This window comes from Leptonychotes weddellii, chromosome 11 (assembly GCF_054177405.1).
Source record: "Leptonychotes weddellii isolate Sample4059 chromosome 11, ASM5417740v2, whole genome shotgun sequence".
NCBI classification, from domain to species: Eukaryota; Metazoa; Chordata; class Mammalia; order Carnivora; family Phocidae; genus Leptonychotes; species Leptonychotes weddellii.
Window position 1 is genome coordinate 44062186 of NC_138379.1, and position 23062 is coordinate 44085247.

The 23062-nt window shown below is 36.7% G+C and overlaps 2 protein-coding genes across 8 annotated transcripts in view; one reads left to right on the forward strand and one right to left on the reverse strand.

Moving 5' to 3' along the window:
* Positions 1-14619, forward strand: part of LOC115940733 (uncharacterized) — a 21416-nt gene extending 6797 nt beyond the window's left edge. For 3 of the 7 annotated variants that reach the window (XM_081798659.1, XM_081798661.1, XM_081798660.1), the window contains 2 exons: positions 6212-6373; positions 7512-14619. In XM_081798659.1, coding sequence (XP_081654785.1) covers positions 6247-6373; positions 7512-9193 — 1809 coding nt within the window. In that variant the 5' untranslated portion in view covers positions 6212-6246 and the 3' untranslated portion in view covers positions 9194-14619. Of the gene's footprint in view, positions 1-2552; positions 2582-2895; positions 6374-6456; positions 6564-7511 lie in introns of those variants that run through there. The other 4 variants (XM_081798662.1, XM_006745668.3, XM_081798664.1 and 1 more) reach the window with 4 other exon arrangements.
* A 3866-nt stretch (positions 14620-18485) lies between these two features.
* Positions 18486-23062, reverse strand: part of ZNF215 (zinc finger protein 215) — a 29464-nt gene continuing 24887 nt past the window's right edge. Inside the window, exon 6 of the mRNA XM_081798674.1 lies at positions 18486-21491. Within this exon, the coding sequence (XP_081654800.1) occupies positions 20551-21491 (941 nt within the window). The 3' untranslated portion in view covers positions 18486-20550. The remainder of the gene's footprint in view (positions 21492-23062) is intronic.

The following is a 23062-nucleotide window of genomic DNA, read 5'->3' on the forward strand; positions in this document are numbered from 1 at the left end:
TGGGTGGCTCAGTTGGTTAAGCGACTGCCTTCGGCTCAGGTCATGATCCTGGAATCCCTGGATCAAGTCCCGCATCGGGCTCCCTGCTCAGCAGGGAGCCTGCTTCTGCCTCTGACCCTCCCCCCTCTCATGTGTTCTCTCTCTCTCATTCTCTCTGTCTCAAATAAATAAATAAAAAAAAATCTTTAAAAAAAAAAAAGTACCTTTTTGGCACTGATTAAAATATATGACTTTTCTTATTTGACATTATTATGACAGAGTTAATAGATTTTTTCATTTGGACCTTTCTTTACCTTTTGGAATAAACTACCACTCCATCATGCTATAATGTGCTTTGGTATTATAGCAGATTGCATTTGCATTTTCCAAAGGTGGCCACACCTATAACATATCTGACTTTTCATGCTTGTTTTACAATGTGACTTACTCTTCCCACCAAAAAGGAGGATCTGTGTCCCTGCTTCTCAAATCTGGCTGGGGCTTGTGATCACCTCAACCAGTAGAGTATAGTGGAAGTGATGCTATGTGACTTCGAGAGCTAAGCCATAGAAAGGATGCAGCTTTTGCTTGCCTCCATGTTGAGAGGTAGCCTAGGCCACATAACCAAGTGCAAAGAAACAGACCTTCCATCAACAGTCACAACCAGCCTGCCAGCCATGTGTGTGAGCCACTCTGGAAGTGAATCCTCCAGCCCAGTCAAGCCACTACTCAACAATCTCATGAGGGATCTGAGCTAGAACTGCCCAACCAGGCCATTCCTGAATTTCTGACCCAGAGAAATTATGAAAGATAATAATTATTGTTGTGTGAAGCCACCACATTTTGGAGTAATTAGTTCTGTAGCAGTATGTTATAAATAATAGGTGTTGCTGGATTTTATTGGCCTTATGTTTTCCTTTATTTATTCTTGAAGTTTATATCAATATTCATTAATAATATAGTATAGATCTATAGTTTTCTGACTTTTATTATCTCAGTGTTTTCCTGAATGTTTTAAAATTTTTGCTAGTTTTTCTATATGTTTGGAACAATTTAATAACTCCAAATTTGTTCCTTGAAAATTTGAAAGAATTTATGTAAGAAAACTTTTGGGTTGGTTATTTTTGAAGGTCATAGTTCTTTGATAACTTGAGCAATTTCTTTCATAAAACTGACCTGTTCAGGTATTTTCTCTTTATGACATATTGAATGGTTTTCTAGGAAAAAATATATGTCCTATTAAGATTTATTTTTAAAGAGCTGTGGAAAGTGCCCATCTAACATTCAGTTAAATTTTTATCTGTCGCCATTTCCCCAATGTCAATTCTAACTTTTTTTCTATTTATGCTCACTCCTTTTTCCCCCTTTGGTTAGCTAGCTGGTAATTTATCTATTTTATTAATATTTTTCTTCCAAAGAACTGGCTCTTGGATTCATTTCAGAATGGTAAATGTTTTTCAACTCCACCATTTTCTTTTGCTTACTCTATAGCTTTCCCTTTAAAAAAAAAAAAATTTATTTGGGAGACAGCACAAGCAGGGGAAGCAGCAGAGGGAGGGGGAGAAGTGGGCTCCCCACTGAGCAAGGAGCCCGACATGGGGCTCGATCCGAGGACCCTGGGATCATGACCTGAGCCGAAAGCAGCCACCCAGGTGGCCCCCACTTTAAGTGTTTAATCCATCTAGTGTCCACATTGTATATGATACTAAGTTGGAATCCACTTTTATTTTTTCTCATAGTTACTCAGTTTTCACAACACCATGTAGTAAACAATCCATTCTTTCCTTTTATTTTTAATGCCATTTTTATTATTAATGTGTCATATATAAACAAGCACAGTCTGAATCTTCCATGCTGTTCTACTGGTCTATTTGTAGTTCTGATTTTACTGTTGTAGTTTGGCAGTATGTCACTATTTGGTAGGGCAAGTCTTCCTGCTTGGTTTACTTAAGTGTCTATACTATACCCTTTTTTTCTTTCCCTGCAAATTTTAGGGGAAAAAGTATATTGCGTGTCTCAAAAAAATCCAGTTGGAATTTGGAGGTGTATTGAATTTAATTCAACCCATCCAAGAACATGGAAGTATGCTTCTCCTTTTATTTAGGTCTTCTTCTTCCTGCTTATTCTAATTTAAATGTTACCTTCAAAGAGTTCTTTATATTCTTGGTTTAGTGGGGTTTTTTTTGTTTTGCTTTTTGTGAATGGTGTCCTCTATTTTCTAGCAATTGATTGCTGATACAGTTATGCTTTATTGTATCTGGTAATTTTGCTGAGCTCTGATTAGTTTATGGTTTATCTGTGTACTCTTGGTTTTTCTAGGTAGACTGCCATAATATATGCAAATAGTTACATTTTTTGTTTTTACTTCTAATCTTTATGCCTGTTGTTCCATTTTCTTACAGTATTTGTCAGATCTTTGGTACTATGTTGAAAGCAATGGTGATGGTAGTCACTCTTACCTTGTTTACCATAATAAAAGAAACACATACAAAGTTTGTCCATTCAGCTTAATGTGTGATATAGGTTCCTAATATGTAACCTTTACCAATGGAGAGGGTTTTTAATTCCTACTTTGCTAAAAGTTTTTAAAGACCATATAAAGGTGTTGAACATTATAAACTTTATCACATGATGTCTCTTCATCAGTTAATTATGGTTTTCTTCTGTAGTCTATTAATATAGTAAATTATGTTGATAGATTTTCTCATATGAACTGTCCTTCCTTCCTATAATAAACCATGCTTGATCATGATGCATATTTTTAATATATTTCTGAATTCAATTAGCTAATATTTAGGATTTTTATAGATTTATAAAATTTACAAATGGAATTCTAATCTAACTTTTTTGTATTGTCTTTATCTGGTCTTGGAGTCAAGATTACACTAACCACATAATGAGCTAGCAATTTTCACTTTCTATTTTCCAAAACAATTTGATTGTAATAGTAATTAACCGCTAATAGAATGTTTGCTAGAACAATAGTATTTATTGCATAGTAAATTACACTTAGCAGTTTAAAATAACACACATTTATTATGTCACTCAATTTCTAAGGATCAGGAAGCTGGGAGCAGCATAGCTGTGTGGTTCTGGCTCAGGGTCTCCCATGAGGCTGCAGTCAAGCTGTCAACAGGACTGCAGACATTGGAAAGCTTCACTAGGGCCAGAGGATCCTCTGCTAAGATGGTTTTCACTCATGTGGCTGTTGGCAGGATGCCTTATTTCTCACTGAGGACAGAAGGCCTCAGTTCCTTGCCACATGGCCTCTTCACAGGACTCCTAAGTGTTCTCCCCACATGGAAGGCAGCTTCTCCAAGAGTGAGTGAGTTAAGAAAAAGGGCAGAGAGGAAGCTGCAGTACCTTTAAGAACTAGTCTTGAAAGCTGCACACCATTACTTCTTCCCCTTCTGTTTTTTATATAATATTCATCAGAAGTGAGTCCTTCAGTCTAGCCCACGCTCAAAGGGTGGGGACTGGCTACACCTCTTGAAGGGAAGGGAATCAAATAATTTGTGGACATATTTTAAAACCACCACAAATAAGATAGATCTGTATGTACTGAAATGTGAAGTTGTACATTATATATTATGTGAAAAATGCAAACCAGAGTTATGATGTCTTTGTTAAGAAAAAAATGTCAGTGGGGTATGTATGTTTGTGGGTATGCCTGAAAAAAAGTCAGAAAGGACCCAGTAAAAACTATCCTTCACTAAGCCCTAGTGAAGCTTTCCAGTGTCTCCAAGTTATTTGTGGAGGGTAGGCTTTCAGTTTTTACTTATATTACTTCAGAATTATTTAAAAATTTTATGAATTTATTTTCAGTAAGAGCAACTAGACCAAATCTCTAGTATATATTTTTAAGATTTATTTATTTATTTTAGAGAGAATGCACGAGCAAGGGGAGAGGTAGAGGGAGAGAGAGAGAGAGAGAGAATCCTCAAGCAGACTCCCCGCTGAGCATGTAGCCTGAGGTGGGGCTCGATCCTAGGACCCAGGGGTCATGACCTGAGCTGAAATCAAGAGTTGGCCTCTTAACTGACTGTGCCACCCAGGTGTCCCTCTAGTATAATTTTTTAAAGAAATTCTTAAATATTTAAAAAAAATAACAAAGCCAATAACAGGCTGAGTTTTATTTTTCTGTACTTCTTGCAAAATAAGGAACCAGTGAGTTCATTTCTGTTCTGTTCTGACTCCAGTTTTTAGTCCTGCAGTCTGGGCTTCTAAGCATCCCATTTTTCTTTTCTTATTTTATTTATATTTTCATTTGTATGTGTTAAAAGACATATATTTTAAGTTTTTAACATTTATTTTATAAACATTTAAAAGTAGCACTGAATTTTCTCATTCTTGAGTTCTTATTTGTGGTTAGTACTTCATTGTTTAGGCATGGATTTTCATGTAGTTTATTTGGAAAGCAGTACCTGGGTGGTGTATTTTGAATCCTTGAATATCAGTACATCTTCCCATTGTCCTTTTGTTAACACAATAAGGACGTACATGGAAATTATTTACAACCCTTTACCAAGTTGTTTTTGACTCCTCTGACTTTGACTTAGTAGGTGTGCCACTATTTTGTAACTGCATGACCTTGTACAAGTTACTTAATCTTGTTAAATGTTGGTTTCCTTATTCCTTTAGTGTTGATAATTCTACCTTTTAGGATTGTTGTGATGATGAGATAACAGCCCTTTTCACATAACTTCTTGATAATATTTAACTGCTATGATTATAGTGATTTGATAGTCATGATATTCTAGTTTTCCTCCATGAAAAGTATCTTTTTCCTTTATTCATAGTATTTACTAAACATTTTTAATTGAACTTTAGAATTGAGAATGTCATCAAAGAAATTAAAAGAATTTGTCACATAACCAATTTATGAGCTGTTCTCTCCACTAAAAGTATTTTTAGGCAGTTTGAATACATATATTTATCTCTTCTTTCTAAAACTTCATGATAATAAGAAACTAAAAACTGTATGAACCTGCAATGATGAAGTAAAGAGCCATCAGCAAATGAGGAATTTCTACAAAAACTTGGAAGGGTTACCTGGGTGCCTCAGTCAGTTGGGCGTCTGGCTCTTGATTTCAGCTTAGGTCGTGATCTCGGGGTGGTGGGATCGAGCCTTACCTCAGGCTCCACACTCAGCCCAAAGTCCACTTGGGATTTTCTCTCCTTCCTCTGCAACCCCACCAACCCCCGCATGTACACTCATTCTCTCAACAAATAAATAAATAAGTAAAACAAAAAACAAACCCAAAACTTGGAAAGCAACAGGAGAAACAGTGGTAAGAGCCGCAAAGGGCTAAAAACATTACATCCTGGAATGCTCCACAGGGGAATAAGCACAAGAAGGATTTGATAAGCCCTGTGAACTTCAGGGAAGCTGAGGATGCATCCACACCACTGGAGGCTGAGGGCCAGTCAAAAGAGGATCCTAAGATATTTCCAGAGAGCAAAGAAAAAGTTGCTTGCAAAGGAATTAGAGTTAAAAAAAAAAAAAAAAAAAAAAAAGGTCTTAGAAACAACAGTGAAGGCATATGAACAGTGAAGCAATTCTGAGAAAAATTCTTTTCACTCTAGAATTTGATACCCAGCCACTTGTGAGTGATGATAAGGACTTCACGCATACAGTGTAACCATGCTTGGAGATTCTCCTTTAAACCAAATGTGTGTCCTGAAGAAAACCTTGCCTGTTTCTCACCTTTGCTTTTTTTCAGTGGCCATGGAATTAACATTTATAAGCTTGACTGAACTCATTTGGGTGTATACCTCCCAATTAATGGAGTAAATCACAAAAGGGGAAGAAGTATATGATCTTGAAAATGGAGCACTAAAGAATAGCCAGCCCAGATTGGAGCAGGAGGATGAACATTTCCAGAATAAAAAGGGTTGGGGGATCAATTGACTTAATCTTTTTCAGCCATTACTTACTAATTTTTAAAATTGGGATAATAATAGTATCTACAAGAGAGGGTGGCTGTGAGGACTACTTGAAATATATGTGAAGTCCTTAGCCCAGTGGTTAGCAGACAGATGCTATATAAATGTTTCTGATGACTGTGATGGGCTTCAGTGACTGGATACATTATTTAGCCATCCCTGTGATTATGTCTACTTCTTAACCTTTCTTGTTTTTCTTCATTATTGAAGTTCTTCCTTTTTTTATTTCGTTTGTCACTTATGTTACCTGCTGAATGGCTGTTTCTTTGTCCATCTTCTCCCTTAGATCTCTTCTTCCTGGAAAACCTGATCTTTGACCAGATGGCAGTAACATTTGAAGATGTGACTGTTATTTTTACTTGGGAGGAGTGGAAATTCCTAGATTCTTCTCAAAAAAAGCTCTACAGAGAGGTCATGTGGGAGAACTACACAAATGTCATGTCAGTAGGTAAAGTTATCCCAGCTCTTAGGTAATAGAATTAGTTTCTTCTGGGACCAGTTTTGTTGAGTATTTTGGTTCTTTATCTAGGTATTGTATTGAGATAGAAGAAATACGACCCTCAGAAATGGGTCATAAATCAGATGACAGAAGATAGAGCAAGACCTCTCCCAAGACACCTAGGCTATGTAATTAATAGGTATTTGTGATTTTTATTCTTATTTATTTTCTGGATTACACTTAAAATACAGATCTCCACACGTAATCAATTTTGTGTGGTCCTAAATTTGTTCTCTCTTCATACTGTTTATACAAGTTAGCTTTTGCTATATAACAAACTACCGCAAACTTAGTGACTTAAACATTATTTTTCATGATTCTAATTGGTTAGATGGATCTTCTATCATAGAGTGATCTGACTGGGGCTCGACGGTCTAAGACGAGACTGGACAGTCTGACTTACATGTCTGGCAGTTGGTTGATATCAGTGGGGATAATGGGAATGTGTTGACCATATGTTCCTCTTCAAGCAGGCTAGCTCAGGCTTGTTTACATGGTGGTAGTCACAGGATTTTCATAACTAGTGAGAGAGAGGGTAAGCCTCAGTATGCAAGCTCTTTCAAGTCTCTGCTTGTATCACTTTTGCTACTGTCCCATTAAACAAAGCAAACTGTTAGCCAAGCTAAAGTCAGCATGGAAGGGGAACACCCAAAGGTACAGAGTTCATGCAGCCATTTTTTCACACAATCTATCACACTCTGCTAGAACAGAAAAATAGAAACAATATTTTATTTCTTATAATAATGCCCCAACTAGAGTAACCTAATTAAATCTCAGTTTTTAAGATGATTTCCATGAAGCATTCAGCCTTACTTGTTTATTTCTAACAGTACTTGGTAAGTAGTAGATGCTCAAGATATATCTATGGAATGACTGAATAAGTGAATGAATGAATGAATACATGTATGAATGAACAAACACATGAATTTCAGACCAGATATGGAGCAGCCTAAGTCATAATCCTTTCCCACTCCCACCCACACATATATTCCTATAATTCTGGAAGTCGATACTTGAAATACTTGGAAATTTTTTAAAACCACCTTTATCTCACCAATGGATTATCTGCTTATTCTTCTTATTCCAGGAAACTGGAAAGAGAGCTACAAACCCCAAGAAGAAAGATTCAGATATTTAGAACATGAAAATCTTCCCTGCTGGCAAGCCTGGAAGAATGCCAGCGCTCAGATATATGAGAATAGAAACTATGTGGAAACTGTCCAAGGAATAGATTCCAGAGACCTAAAGCAACAAGATCTTTCCCACCATCCAGAATGGTTAATACTCTCCACCCAAGTACCAGGGTATGGGAACTATGAAATGACTTTTGAAGGTAAAAGTCCCAGGAACTTAAAATATACAAAGTTTATACCTTGGCAGTCCTTCGAAACAAAACATACCCCTCGAGACTATGCTAGAGAAATCAATGTGAATGATTCACATGGTTTTCAAGGAAGCAGATGCCATCTTGGCATATCTAGGAAAAATCTCTCTGTGGAAAAAGAACAGAAGCTTATAGTTCAACATTCTTACGTCCCAACAGTAGAAGCCCTTCCGGAGTACACTGGGGAGCTATGTCAACATGACCTACTGAAAAACTCTATGGAAGAGGAATACTGTGGATGTAATAAATGTAAAGAAATTTATTATTGGAACTCACAGTGTGTTCTCCACAAGAGAAACCAACGTGGAGAAAAGTTCTATCAATGCTCTATTAGCACAGCATGCTTCTCTCAGAGATCAGACCTATACAGACATACAAGAATTCACATAGGTAAGAAGCTGTATGGATGTGATGAAGTTGATGGTAACTTCAGTCAAAGCTTAGGTGTTCACTTTCATCAGAGAGTCTGCACAGGGGAGGTTTCTTATATATGCCACGTGTGTGGTAAGAGCTTCAGTCAGCTCTCTAGTCTTCACAATCATCAAAGAGTGCATACAGAAGAGGAACTCTATAAATTTGAATGTAATAAGGACCTCAGTAGAAATTCATTACTTCACATTCACCAGAGACTTCACATAGGAGAGAAGCCTTTTAAGTGCGATCAGTGTGGTAAGAGTTTTAGTCGGAGTTCAGTACTTCATGTTCATCAGAGAGTCCACACAGGAGAGAAACCATATAAGTGTGATGAGTGTGGCAAGGGCTTCAGTCAGAGCTCAAATCTTCGAATTCATCAGTTAGTCCACACGGGAGAGAAGTCCTATAAATGTGATGACTGTGGGAAGGGCTTTACCCAGCGCTCAAATCTCCAAATTCATCAAAGAGTACATACAGGAGAGAAGCCTTATAAATGTGACGACTGTGGGAAGGACTTTAGTCACAGCTCTGATCTTCGTATTCATCAGAGGGTCCATACTGGGGAGAAACCCTATACTTGTCATGAATGTGGGAAGGGCTTCAGCAAGAGTTCGAAGCTTCATACTCATCAAAGAGTACATACTGGAGAAAAACCCTATAAATGTGAACAGTGTGGTAAGGGATTCAGTCAGCGTTCACATCTTCTCATTCATCAGAGAGTCCACACAGGAGAGAAACCCTATAAATGTGATGATTGTGGAAAGGGATTTAGTCACAGCTCTAATCTTCACATTCATCAGAGAGTCCACACAGGAGAGAAGCCTTACCAATGCACGAAGTGTGGCAAGGGTTTCAGTCATAGCTCAGCTCTTCGAATTCATCAAAGAGTCCACACAGAGAAACCTCATAAGTGCCATGAGTATTATAAGGGATTTGATCAGAGTTCACATCTTCACAATGATCACACATGAGAAACCTTATAATTACATTTAGGTAACCGCTTTAACTAAAGCTTAACATTAAGCCCAATAAATACTGCTGGGAAGAAAATTCTATAAATTACCCAAATAATCCCAAGCAACATTTATAGTTTCCCTCAACCCCCACTAAGAATCGTTTGCTTCAAGAAGAAATCCTTAGGAGGATGCCTATATATTTAAAATGAAAGTGTATTTACTTTTTCTATTATATCATACATATCCATTATAAAATATCTGAAAGATTCAAGGAGAAAACTCTTGATCCTGTTTTATTCTAGCCTTTTTTAGTGCATTTTCATGTGTATGAAATCTTACTGTATATTCAACTCTGTATTTTCACTGACTTCAAAACATTTATTTAACATTTTGTTTTAAATGGAAATTGGCTAGCTAGCTATGAAATAGCATTCTGACTCCTCTGTAAAGTCCCTAGGAAGCCACAGGAAAAACACAAAACTTGAAACTCAAACTGGTAGATAATCTCTTGCTCAAATGTGGAAGAATCAACTATAGGGAAGGACAGTTTGATTGCTTATGACATAAGATAGGAAAGCACTGCATGACCCTTTATCTGAGATAGGATGTCTCAGGGATGTTACCTCTGTCAACCAGAAAAGTCAGGAACCAAGGAACCATCTTTTGCTGGGGTGCTGCGCTTTGAGGTTACCACGGTGCACTCTCACAACCCCCTCCCCAGGATTCCACATTGATTCATAGCTTCAGACACCACATAACAAGAAGTCCAATATTTAATGTCTCTAAATAGGGTGTGAAAGATGTCAGCAAAAGCTAAGAGAAGTGGATCTTCAGGAAACTGAAGATATTCCATCTGTTCAGAATTGGAGATTTAAGCAGTAGACTGATTTATTCTCAGAACAGAGAGGTAATAGAGAAATAGAACTAAACTCAGATCTATGTGCAAAACTGAACTAATAACCTAATTATGGAAGAAGAGAGAATTTGGCCATTGTAAAATGGAGTAGAGTCAGCAGGAATACACAAGTCCTAACTATTGATAATATAAATATGTTTAGACATCACTGCCCAAGAGAAACTAAATTAAGTGGACTTGTTCAGGGAAATAACAGGGAATTGCAGTACCAAAGAAAGAACACCACCATGAAGAATTAAAACCTGATAGCCCTGAAAATTAGTTATTTCAGTCTCCTGAAGAAATTTTCAAAAAACTGGTGGTTTGAGTAGCATGACAGAAAACCTGAAATCAGTGAAACTAAAGCAGAAATCCTTAAGTAGAGAAGAGCCTCTAAAATAAAAATAATGAAAAAGGACTACAGGGAAATTTAAAATGGATCAAAGTGAAAGGCAACAGAAGCAGAATATCAAATACTGTAATGAATAAACTTGATCTTCAATGTATACAAAAAGGATAATGAGATGGAAACAATGAAAACACAGATAGGAAGTGCAAAGAATGGAGATCCAATGTAGGAATTAAAGGTGTTTCTAAGGAAGATAAAAGAATGTGGAATAGAATCAATGATCAAAGAAATTAAGACATTTTACCTGAACTAAACGTATATATGCTCACTAGATTTTAGGCAAAACCAATATAAAAACCATGCTTAGAAACAGCTTAGGGAAAAGAACAATTGAAAGCATGCAGAAAGAAAAATTCTGGTTATCTACAAAGCCAGTGATAAGAGAATGGATAGAGAACTTCAAAAGTAAATGTCAAAAGACAGTGGAACGACACCTTCAGAATTGTGAGATTAAAATCCCATTATCACCTCTGGTATTTTTTTTTAAGCAACTAAATTGTCATTGTCTAAATTGTGCAGGTAACAGATTAGATAAGAAAACAGGAAACATCATACATGTTCCTTTTTTTTTTTTTATGTTCAGTTAGCCACCATATAGTACATCACTAGTTTTTGATGTAGTGTTCAGTGATTCATTGGTTGCATATAACACCCAGTGCTCATCACATGTTCCTTTCTTGAAGAGAGCTCAAGAATGTGGAAATTATGGCCTAAAACTGGTAATGAGCACTAACATCAGTTAAACAGAATAACTGTTAGTTTACAAAATGTCCAAAATTTTAAATAGCTGTACAAAAAAAATATTTAATATACAAATGCTGAGTATAAAAGCAGATTATATATAAATGCCTGAGAGGGAGACTATGACTGTCAGACAAAATACATGGGTTTAAATTTCAGATCTACAATGAATAATTTTTTAGTATAAGTATATCCCAAATTTTGAATGGGACTTACACTAAGAAATTATTTGCTTATATGAAATTCAAATTTAATTAGGCATCCTGTGTTTTTATTTGGAAATCCGGCAACCCTATGGGGGTAAGAACAGCAAAGGAAAATGTGCTACATTTCTGATCCTAAATAGGGACTCTACATCTTCTTTAACAATTGAAGAAATAAAGGTATAAAAAATATATATATTTTTTACAAAGTTAGAAATTGGCAACTAATAGAACTAAAGCACATATGCCTTTCAAAACAGGAGAAAATAAAAACAAAGACTATTTAGTCCCTATTAGCAAAAGACAAAAAAATTAAAGCAAAATGATATTAATCAGTAACTATTATTAACTGATTGCTCAATATTAATTTACTGATTAATTTTATTGATATAAAAGAATAGGCAAAAAAATAGGTGAAGGTTTATTATACAAACATAAGGAAGTGCCTACAATATGTTTTTAAAAGTTAATAAAAATGAACTAAAGGTTTACCCACAAAAACCAGTAGTTTCCTAAATTCTTGCTATAATCAGAAAATATAATGGGTAGAAAAAAGTATGGTTTATAATAACACTTAAATTTCTTTTCTAAAAGAGAACAAGTAAAAATATAGATGAAAATAATGAAAAAATGAGGAAAATAAAAGAGGACTTGCATAGAGAAGTCTTATAATTTTTTTTAGAGGAAATGTTCCTAAGTTAATCTATAGATTTTAAATTTCATCAAAACTCCAATGAGATTCAAAATTTTAAAAAAATCTAAAGTCTTTTAAGAAAAACAGACATTGGAGAAGAGCAAAGATAATTTATAAGATCAATGAGATTGCCCTAAAATAAAAAGTAAATGATATACCGAAATTAATGGAGAACTTGTACATTTGAAAAGTGTTCAAAATGCTTAGTCAGTAAATCACTTAGAAACACCAGCATATGGATAACATATGTAATAACATATTTAGTATATATGCATATATACTTTACATATTAAAAAGATCTATGAATAGGAAAAGGATTATTCAGTAAATGGTGCTAAGAAAATGACAACTCTGGTGAAAAACAAAATTGGGCTTTCATGACATACATCGTATATATATTGTTCTAATATCTATTTAAAGCACAGGTTTTCAGGCAGACTTCCATGAATCTCCATGTGGTTTCATGAAGGCTGGTGTGTCAGAAATGAACTACAAATTTAACCCCATTTTTATCTGATTCATATTCAAGATTAGCATAAGATTTCTTTCTAAAGAGGGTTGTGCTGCTTTAACATAAATATTTAAAATTCACCAAAGTGGGTTTTTATATGGTTGAAAACACACATACACATATGCATTTTTTGAGAATTAGATAAAAAGGAAGAACTCAGAAAAAATACCTAAGAATTTGGCCACATAAAATTTTCTAAACTGTAGGTGAAAAACATGGAAATCAGACAACAGGGAAAATATGTCATGATTATGACAGTTAAGAACTTTTATAAATTAATAAGGAAGATGGACATCTTCTAAAAATTGGTAAAGGACATCACCAGATTAAAGCAATAAAATACCACTTCTATTAATTATAATAGCTATTTTCAGTGAGAGTACAGAGTGATCGATACTTATACACTACTTACAATAAGTGTATATTGATAGACTCTGGAAAGCTATTTGGCTAATCATAAGCCTTAAAATTGTTGATATTCTTTCCAACAGTGATTTCATGTTTAGGCATATATTTTTTGGAAATAGTTTACACATTATTAGAGCGATTCTATTTCCAAAGAACAAAGACCCACCTAAGTTATTTAATTCAAAAATAGAGCTATGTAACATTCATGTTTTAAAATCTCCCAGAAAAAATCCAAGGACAGAAGCTTTCATATGGGAACTTGCTCTAGAAAGCCATTAGACAAAGCCACTCTCTCAAAAACTTGTTTCTCTTTCAGTAGCCTCTCCTCTCTACATATTGACCTCCTGTTTACTTACTCTGCAGATCTAGAATTGCCACCACATCCATGAATATATGTTTTTAAATTCTATTGCCTACCACTGATTTGTAACTTCCTTCTGGGTCTCTATTCACATTTCTGAGTGGGGGAAGATGATTGGTTCAATTTTCATTACTACCTCTACACAAGCCTTTGAGGCCAGGCTAAACCACAGGCTACTGGGAAGCCTTTGGATTGGCTAGCTTTGTATCAGATGTTCACTCTGGTCCCTTCAGACATGCCCAGGGATGGGATAATAAGGCATATAACATGGCCCTTGAGGGCTCATGTTCCAAGAGATTTCCCCAGAAAGTGGCAGGTTTAAGCCTTCTGAACTACATTAGAACACACAAAGATAAATAAATGTTCAAGATATTTATTGCAGTATTTTTTATGCTGCACTCCCCCCCCGCCCCCCGCCAAATAGGGGAAAGGTCCTATATGTGTAATGTTCTGCAGTCATTCAAACTTATATTTTCCAAGAATATTGTAATAACATACTTATGGTGTCAATTGAAAACTATTGAAAACAAGATATAGAACTGTATATGGGTAAGATTCTATTTATAATATATATATATTTATATAGATATTCCCACGGGGAAAAGTTGGAGATTATATATATATGCATATATATATACACAAAAAAAATGCTATTAGTGGATCTATTTGATAGGATGGATTGTGACTATATTTATGTTCTTCATACTTTCCTGTATTTTTCATATTTTTATTGGTGTTTTATTTTCATAAATAAAATCACATTTTTACATACAACTTATTTAAAATGCTAATGGTTACATGATATTCCATTGTGTTACTGTACCATAATGCTTAATTCTCTCTATATTATCAGGGATTCAGACTTTTCATTTTTATATCATGAATTTAACTGCCATGTCACCGTGTATGAAGTTTCCGATTATTTTTGTCAACTTTTATAATTTTCTACATTCAATTATTGGATTGAAATATAGGTCACAGAAGTGTAATTTGTGCAAAGAAATGAAATCATGAAAATAAATGATGTAGACGACCGGCTACAAGTAGCCTGACACTGATGGCGCACAAGTGTGAAATTGGAAGGAGAGGTTAGAGGATGGCCCGACCGTGAAGGACTTCCTGCGTCAAGTTAAAAAATTTCTGTTAGTCATGAAGAAATATTAAAGAATCTTAAAGGAGGGTGCGATACTATCGTTTTGGAAAGATGACTTTAACAACAGTGTGGAGATTGGGTATGTTGTAGAGTGAGGGGAAGAGAATGAGCAAGAATGGAGGCCACAAGACCATTTAGTACACCACTAGGTGGTGTCATTGAGTTTTGACAGTAGGAGATAGTTTCCTTTTTTAATTGTTCGTTTTATTTTTCCCTTGTGTGCTCACCAGCGTAAATTTGGAAAACATACTAAAAAATGAGGTTAAGTGAACTATACCTCTGAAACTAATAATACACTATGTTAATTAACTGAACTTAAATTTAAAAAATAAGGTTAAAGATAGCCTGAAAAGCCACTGAAGAGAGGGACATGATTTAACTTTAAATTTTAACAGGGTCACTCTGAAGGCTGTGAAGAATTGACCAAAGGTAGGGGCTAGAGGCAAAGCAAGGATTCCACTTAGGAGGTATTGCAGTAAGGCCTACAAGAGAGAAGGTGTTAACCTAGTATTAACTGGGGAGGTGAGAGAAATAATCAAATTTTGGATAGATTTTGAGTATGATGAATATATCAGAAGGTAGTTCTAAAATTGGGCTTTGGATAGCATTTTAATATGTAAAAAGAAGACCAAAATAGTTTACAGACAGGAGGAACTGCTTGTAAAAACTTGTAGTTAAGCAAAGAGGGTTTTAGGAAGAGTGAAATTATTCTGTCTAGATTAATGATTTCATTTTGGAGTTTGAGCTACTCCTACAGATGTAGGGTTTTTTTTATATGGATAATATGAAGTTCAAATTGTGCCATAGGACTAGTCCAGCCCAACCTTGGGTAGGAGTTAGGGTGTGATTCCAATCTTAGTCCGAATAAATTGAAATAACCTGGGGGGAAGGCAGTTGGGTATTTCAAGCAGACTGAGCAAAATATGTAGTTTTAGGAATAAGTATAGCCTGATGGTTAAGAGCTAGGTTGCCTGAGCTCACATCAGTTACTATGAAAAGAAGGTATATTTACACCTAATGTCAAATTAATCATTGGGTCAGTGTGAACTAGGAGTAATGCAGACTGTCATCAGGCCAACTATCAAGAGTCAGGCAAATCTGCCAGAAATGCCTACCAACTTAATTAGATCTTAATACCTATTGAGTATTGTATTAGGCTTATGCGATCCACTCCAAAAGGTAAAGTAACACTAGCGTGTTTTTGTTCATCTTCGCAGGTTCTAGAACTTATAATACGGACCGCTGTGAGTCATTTGTACAGGTGTCTTTCACTAAACATTACCGTTAATTGTCAAATGAATTCTAACTTTAACATTTTTTTTGAAAAAGTTCCTGGTGAACAGTGAAAAGCACTGTGGCTTAAAAGATCTGAAGGACTAAGTTTAACCTAGGGTCTGACTTTTATCGATGGCATGGTATTGGGACAATCATTTGACTTCTCTGAGTTTAAGTACCCTTAGCTGTAAATTATAGAGGTTGAATTAACAAGAGTCTTAAAGTCCCCTAATGAACTCTAAAATAGTGCATACCACATAAAATATGAATTTTCACAGCACACTCTGCGAAATCTTAACAGTTTAATGTCATTTTAATTTCACGGTCACTTCAAGAAAGGTCCTAGTAAGCGCACGCTATAGTCAAGAAAAATCGTGGCTCAAAAAGGTTCGCGATTAGCCCGAACACCAAGTGGAGAGCCCCAGCCGGCCGGAAACCATTAAGTCTTCAGACACCATATGGCAACGGCTTTTATGGCACTGGGGACTACAGGTCTCGGTACACTTCCAATAACAAGTGCAAGAGAAGAGAAGTCCAAAAGTCAGAACGGTTACCCGGTTTTCCTGGGAAACCTTGTCAATTCCAGGACCGCAGAGTGGACCCGAAGATAGGGGTGGTAAACCGACCCAGCCAGCTGAACCCCATCGCGCTTGCGCAGGAGGACGGACGCAGCCGCAGACCACCACGCAGGCTCCGCGTCGTTCCACTTCCGGTTTTCCTGTCCCGCCTAGGCCCCACGGGGGCGGTGCCTTCCGGCCGGGAAAAAAACTTAAAGCTACCTTGGCTTGAGAGTCCCTTAGGGATGAAGTTGAGTACTATTGCTGTGGTAGGCTGACCGTTCGAACCTTCCAGCCTGCCCTGCCCTCTCACACTAGAGGCGCTTCCAGGGCAAGCAGAGGTTTAGGCTTGATTTCTTGTTTTTGTTGATAGGGTGAAGCTACGAATTGTAGACGCACTTACCGGAACTTCTTGCAGCTCTTGGGACTGCCTACAGTGAGCTCAAACCACTAGGGGCTGAGCCAGGCGGATTTTATTCTGGAAGTGACGGGAGGAGTTTGGAATCCATCTAATTCCTTAAGGATGTGGGAGTTCAGATCACTTTATAGTGTCTCTCCTAGAGAAGTGATCTCATAAGACTGCAAAAGGAACTGTCCTTAACACTCTTCTCCGGCCCCTCCCCCTCTTACACATTTTCATTCAGAAGTCAAACCCACCCACTGAGATGTTACCATTTTGCCTCAATGAAGACATAAAGGAAAATTCTGTAACTAATACGATTTTCCTCACTTGCTAGACTAGTACATAATGTCTATGACAACTGTGGATCTTTTTTAATAGCCTATTTCAGCCATTACAACATCAACATGAAGTAATGGGGGCAAGAATAAACAACTTGGGTATCAAGGAGTACTTGGAGAATACTGATAGAGCAGAACTGGTATTGGTAAATTACTAAATTCAAAGCTCACATCTATGAAGATGATAGCAAATAGAGCCCAGTCAGGGCCACTAATCATAATTCAATCCTAATTCAGTGTGAACAACAAAGTATTTTTTTATTCAAAGAAATACACAAATTTGTGGGTACCTGTGTTGGTTAAGGGACTGCCTTCGGCTCAGGTCATAATCCTGGAGTCCCAGGATGGAGTCCCACATCGGGCTCCCTGCTCAGTCTGCTTCTCCCTCTGACCCTACCCCCTCTCATGTGCTCTCTCTCAAATAAAATCTGAAAAAAAAAAAATACACAAATTTGAAAAAAGTACTGATGTTATAGTGGTGGGATCATTAGTATTCATTTAAAAATGTCTTTGGAGAGGGGCACCTGGGTGGCTCAGTTGGTTAAGCATGAGATTCTTGATTTTGGCTCAGGTCATGATCTCAGGGTCCTGAGATAAGTCCCTCAGGTTTCCATGCTGTGCGTGCAATCAGCTTGGGATTCTCTCTCCCCCTCTGCCTCTGTGCCTCACCCTGCTCACGCACTCTCAAAGTAACTATTATCTTTAAAAAAGATGTCTTTGGTTACATCGTTTTACACTGAGATGTAAAAAATAAGTGGTCAGGTCTATTTCCTACTCACATTCAATACTATTTGTTGCCAGCCAGTATGCTACTTCTTACAGACTAATTGTGCCCCCAAGTCATACTAAGTAGTTAGGGGATACAGTCCAATAAATAATTGTAATAGAATTCCTGTAAGTGCTGTAAACGTATAAGTATGTGGAATTTAGTACATAGATTTTCTGTCTTTGGTTGTCAGAGGTGGCTTTCTAGAGAAAGAAATCTCTTTAGTTAAACTTGAAGGAGTGAAAATTAGCTAGATGAAGAGGAGGTCTCCATGAATAGGAAATACATGGAAAACCCTAGAGCTAAGCACATGCGGTGGATGGGAAGCTGGAAGCTGCTGCATGGCTGACACATGGAGTACAAAGGGTGCGGTGCAAGAAAACATTAGAATATGAAAGACAAGGTAAGTCGTTTCAGAGTTTAGATTTCATCTAAAAGTTCGCAGGGAGTATTTGAAAGGTTTACGCATTTGTGTGCAATAATCAAAATTTGTATTTCAAAAAGATCCTCTGCCTGCATTTTACAGAATTTCAAGGCAGAGACACTAGCTGAAGTAATGAGAGAGAGAGGATAGTAACCAGAATATAAATATAGTACCAGTAGGGACATATGCAGAGAGATACAAGGAAGAGTCTAAAGATTTGGTGAGCATATTAACTAAGGATATAGGGCAATCTGTGGTACAAAAGAAAACAACAAAACCAGGAGCTTCTACATGACTGAAGTTTATTTCTCTCTAACCATCTGAGGTAGATGGGTGGTCCATACTGGCTCCCACTTGTAGTCCACTGCAGTTACTACAGTTTTCACGGTTCTCCAGCCAGCAGGGAGAGGGAAAGGTGTCAGGAGAATAGAATGATGCCTAGCTGCTTGAAGGGCAAGACCTGGAAGTGACATACATCACTTCTGTTCACATCCCATCGACCAGGACTTACTAACAGAAATTTAAAGTTGGGTGGCTATGTGCCCAGCTAAACTTCTACAACAATGAAAATTAATAAATATAATAGATAACAACTAGCAGAATGCCTTAGTAATTCATGGGATATGGCGTATGGGCACAGAGAGAGGGAGAAGGTTTTTGAGATTAGACACTGGGTCATTCCCTGCACTGAGGCTGAATGACAAAGATCTTCCCATTTGTGCCTTCCTCAGTTTCTTTCATCAATGTCTGATAGTTTTCAATGTACAGATCTTTCATCTCCTTGGTTAAATTTATCCATGGGTATGCAGTTGTAACTGCATAAAAAGAATAAAATACCTATGGATGAATTTAACAAGAAGGCACAAATAAGGAAGATCTTCCATGCTCATGGCTTAGAAGAATACTGTTAAAATGTCCACATTATCCAAAGAATCTACAGATTCAATGCAACCCCTATCAAAATCCCAATGGCATTTTTCACAGAAAAAAAAAAAATCCTAAAATGTGTATGGAACCACAAAAGACCCGAATAGTCAAAGCAATCTTGAGAAAGAAGAACAAAGCTGGAGGTATCACACTTCCTGACATCAAACTATATTACAAAGCTATAGTAACCAAAACCGTATGGTACGGGCATAAACACAGACACATAGATCAATGGAAGAGAACAGAGTGCCCAGAAATAAGCCCTCATATATATGTGGTCAATTAATTTGTTACAAAGGAGCCAAGAATATACAATGGGGAAAGGATAGTCTCTTCAATAAACAGTGTTGGGAAAACTGGACAGTCACATGCAAAAAAGGATGAAAATGGACCACTCTTATACCATACACAAAAATTAAATAAAAAATGGATTAAAGATCTGAAACCATAGAACAAATGAACATAGAATAACTTTGCACATTAACTAATCATAAGTGTTCACACTCCAGTATACCTTTTCTGTTTTTGAGTAAGATATGAGCTTTAACCAAAAGCCACCATCCTCATTCATTGGGAATCTCTCCAATATGAATATTTTGGGGCAGATTAATTTCTTGGCTCAGGATCTCAAAGGTAACTTACAGAAATAACTTATAGAAGAAAGAGGAAACTAGTGCACAGAGTATTAAGACACTTTATTGACCTCTTAATGCTTAGAATAAATGATAGACCCAAGACTATGGATGTCCCTCGGGCCTAGATCCCAAAGAGTACTTTTAAAAACGCAGATTTGACGACTATATATAGAATCCACTTCCCACTGCAATTGATAACCCTCCTCCAATTCTAGTCCCCACTCAGCACCAGGACGGCCAAGGATATTATCATGGAGTAATTTGCCATTCCTATGGTCTCTGCCATTAATTCAGGAAATTCAGTCCTTAGAAGTATTCCTATATTCTTGTGAGCTCCTGGTTTCTCATGACCTTCTTATAAGGACTGAAAGTTTGAGTTTTATTAAATATCAATGGCAAGGGTATTGCCTGGCTCCTCCCTAATATCTACTTCAATAAATCATGTGAATATAAGGATGCCATAGGTCCCATTTATGAACTAGGAATGATGATGGCAATGGATATCAGAATAATGATAGGCAAAGACTTGTATGGTGATACATTTAACTCCAAACCTTTGTGGCTTCATTTGGGAGCATACTCCTACCCAGTAACAGATTTCTCTCCAATATTAATTCTGTCATATCAATTAAAGAAGAATCCCTGACCAATGTTTTCTTGCATTTACTCTATTCACAGGATTCCCTCTAGTATAAATTCATTGATGTAGTTAATCATGGGTTTCTTCCTTTTACAGGACTTCTCCTGAGTATGAAGTTTTTGGTGTTTTTTAAGGTTTGAACTCCTGTTGAAAGTTTTCTCACATTCCTTACATTTGAATGGTTTCTCTCCTGTATGAATCATTTGATGTCGAATAAGGGAAGAGCTTCGGCTGAAGGATTTTCCACAATTAACACATTCGTAGGGATTATCTCCAGAATGAAGTCTTGAATTTTTATTACTGTCTTCAGTCTCACTAAAACCTTTTCTACATTTATTGCCTTCACAGACCTTTGCTTCAGCATGAATTTTTTGATGCTTAGTAAGGTTTGCACGTCTGTTGAAGAATCTCCCACATTCACTACATTTATAAGGTTTCTCTCCTGTGTGAATGATCTGATGTCTAATGAGGGATGAACTCCGACTGAAGGCTCTCCCACATTGATAGCATTCATAGGAATTCACTAAGGTATGACTTCCTGGGTGTTGAATATCTATACTCAGGCTCAAGGCATTCCCACATTCATTATATTCTGAATATTGCTTACCAGAGTCTAAATTAAATTTGAAGTTAGTTTTAAACTTACCACATTTTGAGGACCCTTTTCTCATAGGAATTCCTTGTTGTATACCCAAAGTTGAATTAACTGACTTAACATCTAAACTTTTCTTATTCTCACTACCTTCAAAGTTTCCCACTTCAGTGTAGACTGTCTTATGAACAAAAGCTTCTTCTGGCAAATTTAAGTCCCAGTGTTCCTGGTTCCTATATAACCAATCATTGCTCATCCAAGCATCTAAAGAAGGGGATCCGCTTTTGGTCAGTCTTGTCATAATCACTCCAGGAGATGATTCTTTTCCAGAAATTCTCTGCTTTGGAACTGAATCTTGGTTTTCTGAAATTACCTCTCTGCCTAAAAAGAAATAAAAAATTCCATGAACTAGAAAAAGGGAAATTGTTTAATTAGGAAAGGGATGCTAAACCACATAAGGGAATATGCGTATTTTATAGGCCTTAAATACAGAATGGAAATGTGAGGTGAGATTAGAAAAATGAGAATTATAGAAGAAATAAAAGGGATAAAAGTATTAAAAGGGAGGTTAGGAGATCATAAAATATGAGAGCTATTCAGGAATATTAGAGAGAATACATAGGGCTTAGGAAAATATCCAGCATATGAACTGGGATAGGGTGGCATATCATAGTTCAAATTATTACTGGTTTGTAACTAGTCTGTGTGGGTTATACCTAACCTTCCTTTCTCTAGCATCTTGTCTTTGTCTCTTTTAACCTACGCTGTTCATCAATAATAAATACACCCTTCTAAAATAGCAATTTAATCATATCTTTAAAAACATGTCTACATTTACAGGCACATCTTAACCAGCTACAATAAACTTGCAATCAGTGCTTCTATTTTCCATACAAGCTGCAATTATTCCCCATATTTAACAAAGGCAGAAAAAAAAACTATAATCAGAAGTAGCAGAGAAACCACCCCTCTTCCTGGGCTCAAAATCACTCCTGATTCAAATGGTGCTACGTTATTTTTCTGTGTATTTCCTAGAACTCAAAATTTTACCTGTCCCAGGTAAGATTCAGTTCTCTTGTTTTCACCTGTCTTCAGTTTGTTTCATTTAATGTCTTACTTTCCTTCTCAAGATTCCTTTCTCACTTAGTTTCTGTATAAATACGTCCAATATACTATATATTCTAGCAATTTCTTAATAACTAAATTTCACTGACTCCCATTACCCTTCTGCACATAACTTCAGCTTTATCTAATGCTTTACTTCTACACTTTATTGGAAGCCAAAACACATCGTCAGCTTTGTATCTCACATATTTTTTTTTTAAGATTTTATTTGTTTATTTGAGAGAGAGAATGAGATACAGAGAGCATGAGAGGGGGGAGGGTCAGAGGGAGAAGCAGACTCCCCACTGAGCGGGGAGCCCGATGCGGGACTCGATCCCGGGACTCCAGGATCATGACCTGAGCTGAAGGCAGTCACTCAACCAACTGAGCCACCCAGATGCCCTCACATTTTTTTTTTTTTTACCTGTCTCCAAGACAATGCCACTTGGCTATCCTACTACTCTCTTCCAACTGAACAAACGAGACTGAGAATTTCATCTTTCATGTTGAAAGAACTTCCCTCAATGTCCTCAGTTGTTCAGTGAGTCATTGTTCTTCTAATATTTACACTAGAGTCCACAAAGAGATCTTGAATAAACATTGCTCTTTATCCCTTGTATCTAATCTGCCCTGAGGTACTATTATTTTATGAAATGACTTTTGCCTCAAAGCAGCCCCACTGATGCATCCAACTTTGTCAAATACCTATTAATTCAGCCTGATTTAGTCTAATTTCTAGCAGAAATTATCTGTCTGTATAATACTCACACTGGAAACTAGACTATTAAAACAATCTCCTAGAGCAGAGTGTAGGAATATAATGAGAGTGCTGACTGTAGTTTCCCCGT